The sequence below is a fragment of the Boleophthalmus pectinirostris genome, unplaced genomic scaffold, assembly GCF_026225935.1.
Source record: "Boleophthalmus pectinirostris isolate CB_2022bp ecotype Guang Dong unplaced genomic scaffold, ASM2622593v1 HiC_scaffold_14, whole genome shotgun sequence".
Taxonomy (NCBI): domain Eukaryota; kingdom Metazoa; phylum Chordata; class Actinopteri; order Gobiiformes; family Gobiidae; genus Boleophthalmus; species Boleophthalmus pectinirostris.
The window spans coordinates 13,831,340-13,841,875 of record NW_026571047.1 but is presented as its reverse complement, the minus strand read 5'-3'; the positions used below and the strand labels follow the sequence as shown (position 1 = coordinate 13,841,875).

The 10,536-nt window shown below is 42.5% G+C and overlaps 2 protein-coding genes across 2 annotated transcripts; one reads left to right on the top strand and one right to left on the bottom strand.

The window, feature by feature from the left end:
• Positions 1 to 305: 305 nt before the first annotated feature.
• On the top strand, positions 306 to 8,694 carry atp2a1l (ATPase sarcoplasmic/endoplasmic reticulum Ca2+ transporting 1, like). Its single transcript, XM_020936652.2, has 22 exons — positions 306 to 639; positions 1,424 to 1,441; positions 1,861 to 1,943; positions 2,602 to 2,706; positions 3,242 to 3,380; positions 3,866 to 3,946; positions 4,044 to 4,129; positions 4,206 to 4,503; positions 4,586 to 4,841; positions 4,944 to 5,046; positions 5,131 to 5,262; positions 5,345 to 5,461; positions 5,537 to 5,755; positions 5,832 to 5,943; positions 6,023 to 6,246; positions 6,326 to 6,546; positions 6,629 to 6,831; positions 6,912 to 6,997; positions 7,081 to 7,214; positions 7,324 to 7,441; positions 7,532 to 7,649; positions 8,420 to 8,694. The coding sequence occupies exons 1-22, from the start codon at positions 522 to 524 to the stop codon at positions 8,434 to 8,436; spliced, it is 2,988 nt and encodes a 995-aa protein (XP_020792311.1). The 5' UTR covers positions 306 to 521; the 3' UTR covers positions 8,437 to 8,694.
• Positions 8,695 to 9,003: 309 nt separating this feature from the next.
• LOC110164244 (sulfotransferase 1C4-like) lies at positions 9,004 to 10,414 on the bottom strand. Its single transcript, XM_055150537.1, has 4 exons — positions 10,360 to 10,414; positions 9,850 to 9,857; positions 9,582 to 9,762; positions 9,004 to 9,295 (listed from the first exon to the last, which is right to left on the bottom strand). Exons 1-4 carry the CDS (start codon positions 10,412 to 10,414, stop codon positions 9,183 to 9,185), a joined length of 357 nt encoding a protein of 118 aa, XP_055006512.1. The 3' UTR covers positions 9,004 to 9,182.
• Positions 10,415 to 10,536: the final 122 nt, after the last annotated feature.

Below are 10,536 nucleotides of genomic sequence, written 5' to 3'. Positions count from 1 at the left end.
CCTCCTTCCTACTCTGGATGTTCTTGTGTCCCACTCTCTCACCTTCTCCCTTCGTCTTATTCCACTGACCATGCATGTTCCAAAAACAGCCCTCATTTTCATCCATGGTACGACCCTCCTCTCCCCCCTCTCCCCAGCTCCCCTCACCACTACAGCGCGTAACCTCCTGTTTCCAAATGCAAGCCTGGTGCCCCCCTAGTTCCTGTCCAACTCCAACGTCTCACCTCCCCATTGCTCCACCTCAAGACCCCACCCTTGACCCCCTGCTATGTATCCCGTAGTGGAATTTGGAGGCGTGTGTCTGCGGGGTGTCCACCAATCCCAGGCCCAATGCCAGTATAAAACCCTGACAGTGCATGTGCCTATTCGCTCTTTCTGTCAGACCAGCACTCAACTAGAGAGTGCCACACTTCCAGGTGAGGGTGGTGGAGCAAAGGGTGAACATTGCAGAGAACAAGAGAGAAGTAGAAGAGCGCGGATAGGCACGGTTAGACGGCCCATCCCTAATCTATCCAACAAGGATGGAGAACGCACACGCCAAGGTGCCAGCTGAATGCTTGGCCTACTTTGGAGTGAATGAAAACAGTGGTCTCACTCCTGATCAGTTCAAGAAGAACCTGGAGAAGTATGGCTACAATGGTAAGAGCTGGGGCCTCATGGATTGGGAGGGGGCTACAATGTGTCATGTGAGATTTATCACTTTACATAAAAAAAACAAAAAAACATCCAACATGAATCAAAGCTTTGTTTTTAGCTGTTGAAGGCCATGATAGTTTCTGATTCTCTCACTTTGGGGTAACATCACTGGAGCTTTCTGAGATACTGCTATGAGCTAAAGAACAGATTGTGATTCTAAATGCAATGCAATGCTTTTAAAGAGGAGTTGCAACAGCTGGTAGAAATGCAGAGACATTGAGAAGCAGAGACTTTGAGGGCTTTGAAGAGCTATTTAAAGATTGCTAAAGAAGATGGCTGGAGACCGAGAGAGACAGGTGATGGCTCAAGAAGCTTCCTGGGTGATATATGGGGCGGGCGCTAATAGGAGAGGTGGGTAATTTTAGGATGGGTTAAAGGGGGAGGTCCTGAGGAGGCTTACTGTTGAATGGTGTGTAATATGATTGCTAATCAATAACAATAGGAGTGGCTTATTAGCTAACACTTCATTGTTTCATGGCCTCTCAGCAGCCATTTGTTTACACAGATATGCTGGTGCAGAATAGCCCCTAATGAGTTGTTATGAGATTAAGTCACTGGAGGTTTCTAATATTATTGTTGTGGGATGTAGAACATGCCATGCTGCCAGGAACAATACATTATAACATGAACATTTTAGACACAATGTAAAAAGTATGGTTTAAGCAGTATAATTAACAAAAAATATGTATTCTTTTTTTCATGTTTTCTTCTCATTTGTGAACTCCAGAGCTTCCCGCTGAGGAGGGTAAGTACTTTTTTTCCCCGTAACTTTTACCATTTATTTAGTAAATGAACTCTAAACCTGAGTAAACCATGTGAAATCAAATATTTATTTTCAATCATATGTCACATTGAAAATTATTAGCTATATTCACTTCAATTCCATTAATTTATTTTTGAGAGCCCAAAATCACAACAGCATTCTCCTTGGAAGACTTCACAAACTGTTGATTTATCTCACAAAAAGTCAGAAAATTAAACAGTAAAACCAAAAAGCCACTGGTCAAAAAAGAAAAGCAAACTGACTGAATTAAAATACAGATTGACCACTTCATTAGTCAGTCTATTTAGGGTTAAATGTATTTCCCTCTAAACTTATTTTTTCAACCTCTGTCCACCGTACATGTTTTAATGGTGTCATTTTTCTGTTGTCATATTGAACAGGTAAGAGCATCTGGGAGCTGATTGTAGAGCAGTTTGAAGACTTGCTCGTCAGAATCCTGCTGCTCGCTGCCTGCATCTCCTTCGTAAGTATTAAATGTTTCCTCCCCATGAGAGATTAGTGGGATGATAGGAGCATTGTGAAGTTGATTTACTGTAGTTTTGGAAGCAGAGCGTATATATTTTTAGTACCTTTAGCTTTACACTTCAGAGTTTTAGAATTTTTCCCTGGCACCTACCTGTTAACAAGTTGCCACACACACTTATTGGAACATGAATCTAATAATCACTTCAGCCTGGTCACTTTGTCCAAACAACTTGTACCCCTCCACCCTCTATGTATTTGAGAAGATGACAAGTTGAGAGGAGAAAACAGATTGCTTGGGCTTGTAGGAGGTGTATTAATTCCAACAGGCAGCTTTCACCCGTTTGGGCAGCTGTCACGATGGCCTTAGAAGGCAAATATTGAGGAGCAAGTGAGAGAAGGGGTCAGGGAGGCTGAGGGGTTGAGGTTTATTTTAAGAAAGGCCCAAGCTGAGGAGAGAAACTGAATCCTTCGGGAAAGGTCAGGCTTGAGAAGAAGAGCGGAGGGATTCCACCTTAAGAGCAAGGAGTTATGGGAGCCTGAGATCAGATTCTTAATTATGTAACCAATTATTACTCACTTATAGAATCACTAATTGAGATACCTCTGAATGTGTCTGTAGTGGTCAATAACATAATGTTTTACTCTCATCATCTCAGGTTCTGGCCTGGTTTGAGGAGGGCGAGGAGACCGTCACTGCCTTTGTTGAACCCTTTGTCATCCTTCTTATCCTCATCGCCAATGCCGTGGTTGGAGTGTGGCAGGTCAGTGAGTGAGCTTTGAGCAACAGCAAATAGCTATTGCAACAGTGAAACAAGTATAAATTACAGCCATAGTTTAACCAGTAAAATGATTGCTCAAGAAGACTCAAAATAGTGAGCTCTTGGTCTTACAACATAGAGAAATCTAATATAGCCTTTGTAACAAAAACTCACTTTGAACCTATAAATAAAATTTGTAGTCATTCAATAAAATGACAAATAGACCTACAAACAAAAAATATAAATGTGAATTTCCCATGACTGCAACATTTAATTAGCATAAAACACATGACCTTTGCCATGCATTTAAGTCAGTATTTCATTTCACATTGGAAACCTGATTTGTAGTTAGTTAGCTCAGTTTGATATGTGATATCTGTGATATCAGTCAGTGTTTACTACTACTGCAGAGGTTACCACAGAACTAAACAGATTTAAAGCTGGATACAAATCTTAAACATATTTAAAAGTATTTAAAATTACATAAAAATGTAATTTGATGTAAATGAATGATTCATTTGGTTTTGTCTGTGTTCAGGAGCGTAATGCTGAGAGTGCCATCGAGGCTCTTAAGGAGTATGAGCCTGAGATGGGCAAAGTTTATCGTTCTGACAGAAAGAGCGTGCAGAGGATCAAGGCCAGAGAGATTGTCCCCGGAGACATTGTGGAGGTGTCTGGTAAGAGACCATATAGCTTTTATTTGGGAGTTTTTAGGAGCAAAACAGACCAAAAGTGCTATATAACAACATAAAAACACACAATGTATGATACCTCAGTAATTACTAACCCAAAGTCAGTCATGTGTCTTTTTAAGGCAATGGGAGTGAGGGAGGACGGAGTAGTACTGCTGTGAAAACATGCTGACTGAAGGAAAACAGAATCAGGAGTATAAATATCCAGCCTCACAAGCACCTGCTGCATCTCCTCGCCCCCACCACTGCCCACTTGTGTTCATTTGTCAGAGTACACCTGTCCTCTCTGCATGCCCCTCCCAAACCAGAGCTACACTGTCATTCAAGCTGCAATGTGTCACTCCACTATACTGTATTAATCCATTCATGGTCTGGTGATGATCAGTGTCTTTGATACTAATCCCACAACAAGTTTTGATGTTAGTTCTTAGAGAAGCACAAGTTCAATGCTATTATTTATTTTTCCACAGTTGGTGACAAAGTCCCTGCTGACATCAGAATTGTTTCCATCAAGTCCACCACCCTGCGCGTCGATCAGTCCATCCTTACTGGTGAGCATGCGGGACTAATGTGCCACTAGCTTCCCTCTTCTTTTTTATAATGGCTTTTGAACATTTTGACCAAGTTTGCTGCCTCTGCTGCTCCTAGGCGAGTCTGTCAGTGTGATCAAGCACACCGAGGCTGTCCCCGACCTCAGGGCTGTCAACCAGGACAAGAAGAACATGCTTTTCTCTGTGAGCACCACTTACCATTATATGTTTCACCTAGTGTCCCACCACACTTCTCACTTTTTACTTGTGTTTCTCACAGGGCACCAACATTGCTGCTGGCAAGGCCATTGGTGTGGCCGTTGCTACTGGTGTCTCCACTGAGATTGGTAAGATCCGTGACCAGATGGCTGCCACTGAGCCCGAGAAGACCCCTCTGCAGCAGAAGCTGGATGAGTTTGGTGAGCAGTTGTCCAAGGTTATCTCCCTGATCTGTGTGGCTGTGTGGGCCATCAACATCGGACACTTCAACGACCCCGTGCACGGTGGCTCCTGGATCCGTGGTGCTGTCTACTACTTCAAGATCGCTGTTGCTCTGGCTGTGGCTGCCATCCCTGAGGGTGAGCAGTAAACCCCTGTGCACTTGTACATATTTGTGTGCACTGCCTTTCATCTCATGCACACCCTCCCTCTGTCCTACAGGTCTGCCTGCTGTCATCACCACCTGCCTGGCTCTTGGTACCCGCCGTATGGCCAAGAAGAACGCCATTGTCAGAAGCCTGCCCTCTGTGGAGACCCTGGGCTGCACCTCTGTCATCTGCTCTGACAAGACCGGAACCCTCACCACCAACCAGATGTGTGTGACAAAGATGTTCATCGTCAAGACTGTGGACGGAGACCATGTTGACCTTGATGCCTTTGATATCTCTGGCTCCAAGTACACACCTGAGGGCGAGGTGTAAGTTGAATATTTTAATGTTTTACATATAAGTAAGAGTATTCAACATTTCCACATTCACCAACCACTACAGAAAACATATTAATTGGCAAATCTGAACAGTTCCCAGGGAGGTGCTAAGACCAACTGCAGCGCTTATGATGGACTTGTGGAGTTGGCTACAATCTGTGCTCTGTGCAACGATTCCTCTCTGGACTACAACGAGGTAAAATAGTAATTGTCATTAATTCATGTTTCTGTAAATGTGTACAAATGTGTGTCTAAACAATTTTATCATTATATTCACCAGTCCAAGAAGATCTATGAGAAGGTCGGTGAGGCCACTGAGACAGCTCTGTGCTGCCTGGTTGAAAAGATGAACGTCTTCAACAGCAATGTCAAGAACCTGTCCAAAATTGAGAGGGCCAATGCTTGCTGCGCTGTACGTTACATGCTTCATTGAGAAAAAAAATATTATTCTTTATTCACCAATGACTTAACTGGTTCTGTCCACATTGTAACAGGTGATCAAACAGCTCATGAAGAAGAACTTCACCCTGGAGTTCTCCCGTGACAGGAAATCCATGTCTGTGTACTGCACACCTACTAAGGGTGATGGTGGCGCCAAGATGTTTGTGAAGGCAAATACCTTAGTATTTACATTTTCCTTTTTCATGTAAAACTGTACAGAAGTGACATCTTCTTCTACTCTTCAGGGTGCCCCTGAGGGAGTAATTGACAGGTGCACATATGTGCGTGTTGGCACCACCCGTGTTCCTCTGACCAATGCTATCAAGGAGAAGATCATGTCCGTCATCAGAGACTGGGGTACCGGCCGTGACACTCTGCGTTGCCTGGCCCTGGCCACCCGTGACTCCCCCCTGAAGCCTGAGGAAATGAACCTTGAGGACTCCACCAAGTTTGCTGACTATGAGGTGAGAACTAGAGCTGAATCAGCTGCACCTTTCTTGTGAACAGTCCAGATTAAATTTGTGACCATTGTATCCTCAGAATGACCTGACCTTTGTTGGCTGCGTTGGTATGCTGGATCCCCCACGTAAGGAGGTCACTGGCTCCATTGAACTGTGCAGAGCTGCCGGCATCCGTGTCATCATGATCACTGGTCAGTGTGTTTCCTTTGAAAAAATAAGAACAAAATATGCAGTTTTGACACATGACATAACCAACTCTGCTCTAAACAGGCGATAACAAGGGAACTGCTATTGCTATCTGCCGTCGTATTGGCATCTTTGGAGAGGATGAGGATGTCTCTGGAAAGGCCTACACTGGACGTGAGTTTGATGACCTGCCCCTCCATGAACAGTCTGAGGCTGTCCGCAGGGCATGTTGCTTCGCCCGTGTCGAGCCTGCCCACAAGTCCAAGATTGTTGAGTTCCTGCAGGGTTATGATGACATTACTGCCATGGTAAGACTGTGTCACATCTGTGGGAATTGTGAATGTAATTGTAGACAGAAAATACTGAACCTCTTGCCTTGCTGACCAGACTGGTGATGGTGTGAATGATGCCCCAGCCCTGAAGAAGGCTGAGATTGGCATCGCCATGGGCTCTGGCACTGCCGTTGCCAAGTCTGCCTCTGAGATGGTCCTGGCTGACGACAACTTCTCTTCCATTGTGGCTGCTGTTGAGGAGGGTAGAGCTATTTACAACAACATGAAACAGTTCATCCGCTACCTCATTTCCTCCAACGTTGGTGAGGTCGTCTGGTAAGTGAACTATGAAGTGCAAAGCCTTACTCCTAAATGTAATGGGTCAGAGTCATTAATTTTCATTGTGCTTCTTCCTCAGTATCTTCTTGACTGCTGCCCTGGGTCTGCCTGAGGCTCTGATTCCTGTGCAGCTGCTGTGGGTGAACCTGGTCACTGATGGTCTGCCCGCCACCGCCTTGGGCTTCAACCCTCCTGATCTCGACATCATGGGCAAGCCACCCCGTTCCCCCAAGGAGCCCCTGATCTCCGGCTGGCTCTTCTTCAGATACATGGCCATTGGTGGTAGGTAGAAGTGTGACAAACTTCTTTATTACTTGTGTACAGCGTTATCTGCATTGATGCTCTTATGTGCTTTCTTACAGGATACGTTGGTGCCGCCACTGTTGGTGGTGCTGCCTGGTGGTTCCTGTATGACTCTACTGGCCCCGGTGTCACCTACTACCAGCTGGTATGTAGACTTTCTGAGAGATGGCTATTCCCACATTATTCAAACACACAAGTCATTTGCTTCCTTCCATTTCTCTTCCCCAGTCTCACTTCATGCAGTGCCACGATGAGAACGAGGACTTCGCTGGCCTGGACTGTGAGATCTTTGAGGCTTCTCCTCCCATGACCATGGCCCTGTCTGTGCTTGTCACCATTGAGATGTGCAATGCCCTCAACAGGTGTGTTTAAGATTAATTTAGACATGTTTATTATCAGTGCAGCTTCATGCACAATTACAGAAAAAACCTATAACATAGAAGTTACTCATTCCTTTTTACTTTTGTCCAGCTTGTCCGAGAATCAGTCTCTTGTGCGTATGCCCCCATGGAGCAACTTCTGGCTGCTCTCTGCCATGACCCTCTCCATGTCCCTCCACTTCCTGATCATCTATGTTGACCCTCTGCCCGTAAGTCTTCCTCTGTCTTCTCCTTGATTGGACTTCTCTGTATGACCATGGTGCTGCAGCACAGACCACTCATCCATATCTGCCCCACAGATGATCTTCAAGCTGACCCATCTGACATTTGACCAGTGGATGGTGGTCCTGAAGCTTTCCTTCCCTGTCATCCTCATTGATGAGGTGCTGAAGTTCGTCGCCCGTAACTACGTTGAGTGTAAGTATTCACAATTGGGCACAACACATTCATTCACCTTTTTTAATCTCACTCATCATTCTAATATTAATGTCATAATTTAATACAACTTTAATCTATGAACATTCATATTTTTCACTGTTCTTTTGTTTCTCATGTCTCTCACTTTTCCTTGTATTCCTCATTAACTCACTTACCTCCCTCTTTCACCTTCCAGACTAAATCAGTCACCGTACCATCTTTAGCCTGTAACCAAAGAAAGGTATCCTAATGCTACCAGAAGCACTTCGTGCCCATTTTTGCTGCATATTTAGTTTCCAATGTATTATTTGACGCCAGATCTCCTACTTACATTCAAAATGATTTACAACTAAATAATAACGTTAATTAGTGGATGCAGTAGGAGATCTGTGTACTCTGTTTCTTTGTCAAAATTGTATAGTATTAGTATTAGTCTTTTTACAATGTTGTTTGTGTGATGCCTCAGAAAGTGCCAGTCACTTTATGAGCTGCTGCTGTTGTGGAAATTGCTTATAAGCATTTTATCAATAGAAATGATGTGCTTAGCTTTGCTTTTTGGTCAACACAGTGTCCAACTGTCATAGCCCTTTTAATTAGTCAGAAAACGGATCGCAGAAGTTTTTGGCTTTATAATTCTGTAATCATAAACAATAAATTTAATATATATACGTTTATGACTTCAGAATTTAAGAGCATGAATATGCAATTGGTTGACTGTCAACAAAAGGCACCTTGCATCTTTTATCATCTAACATCCCTTTTCTATACAGGTACAGAAGCTAAATAAGAAGAAAAGGATCTTAACGGTTGGAGAAGACAATGCAGACACAAGACAAGAGGTCACATCTGAAGTTGGGAGCTTAAGCGAGCCAACTTGTGGAAGAGATGGGAGAAATACATAAGAAAAAACAAACAAAAAAAACATTTATAAAAATCTGTGTAAGGACGGATAAAGAGGAAATATCCCTGTTAATTATTGAAATATTTAAGATTTTATTCTAAGAAATAAATTATGTATTAAAGGTGATTTTTTTTGTTAAACTTGGATATTCTCACCTGTTGTGTTATTGTGTTCTATGTCCATTTTCATATGATTGACTTTCCAGCTCATTACTTCGACTTTAGTTTGTGTTGCTCTTGCTTTGGCTGGGCACTGTATGGCGTGGTGTAGCGTTGACTTCATATGGGCAGAAAAGCTCATGCTTGCAGCTGCCAGCACTCCCTATAGGCTCCATGCAGTCAGTGGACTCTTTTGAAGGTCTCAAGACACAAATGGACACTCAGTCACAACACTTTTGGTCTTATATATTGTTTACGTGATCTACTGCAATAAATTGATGATTACAAATTTCCCTCACTTGTGTAAAAATCTTTATTATACGGTTATTATATTAAATTGTTAAACACATCATGATCATTTTATCACAGAAAACAAAATCAAATTTAAGTTTTTAGGTCAAGGTTGGTGGGGCCAGTTCATTTGTCTTTGGTTGCTGCATATACTCTTGATCTTCAGAGGCCATTTTTCATCTGTTAAATGAGATCCCTAAATGGTATGTCCACATCTTTCATTTTCTCTTTGTAGTCTTCATCAAACATCTTTGATTGTTCAGGAGTAAAGTGGTTTCTCCAATCACCAACTTCACCTGTAAACAAACACACCAGTTACATCACACATGTGCTTGTTTCTTTTTAAACCTAGACTATATAGGGGGCTGGTGCAAGCACAAACTACACCATCAAAGGGCATCATTGCCAATGCAAAAAAAAAAAAAATGCTTGTAGTAAACAGGTTAAATGATGTTTTTAAAACGTTTAATTGTTTATGCAATAGAAACTACACAAAATCATTCTCAGGAGCAAACAAAGTGCTCGGGCAGGACAGTTATGTTTTACTTTCAATAAATTGTGTAAACTTGAAATTGAGCTGACCTTTTCTCATGAACGGAGAGATACTGTGGTCAAACGCAGGAGGTGGGACACAGGAGTAGTTGGACATGGGGTTTTCCTTCATGCTTTCAAATGAGGTCAGATCCACAATCTGACTGATAACTTCATCACAGATAGACAGGTCCAGGTACCTCATGATGCGCTCTACTTCCTGTCTGGGATTCTAGGCACACAGTCATGCTCAGTACACGCATTTCAAAGCAATGTTTCACCTTTAGTCGTGAGTATCACATGAGTATCACATGCTCACCTCCTTAGCTCATCAGTATCACAAGCTCACCTCCATAGCCCTTTTAATTAGTCAGAAAACGGATCGCAGAAGTTTTTGGCTTTATAATTCTGTAATCATAAACAATAAATTTAATATATATACGTTTATGACTTCAGAATTTAAGAGCATGAATATGCAATTGGTTGACAGTCAACAAAAGGCACCTTGCATCTTTTATCATCTAACATCCCTTTTCTATACAGGTACAGAAGCTAAATAAGAAGAAAAGGATCTTAACGGTTGGAGAAGACAATGCAGACACAAGACAAGAGGTCACATCTGAAGTTGGGAGCTTAAGCGAGCCAACTTGTGGAAGAGATGGGAGAAATACATAAAAAAAAAAAAAAAAAAAAACATTTATAAAAATCTGTGTAAGGACGGATAAAGAGGAAATATCCCTGTTAATTATTGAAATATTTAAGATTTTATTCTAAGAAATAAATTATGTATTAAAGGTGATTTTTTTTTGTTAAACTTGGATATTCTCACCTGTTGTGTTATTGTGTTCTATGTCCATTTTCATATGATTGACTTTCCAGCTCATTACTTCGACTTTAGTTTGTGTTGCTCTTGCTTTGGCTGGGCACTGTATGGCGTGGTGTAGCGTTGACTTCATATGGGCAGAAAAGCTCATGCTTGCAGCTGCCAGCACTCCCTATAGGCTCC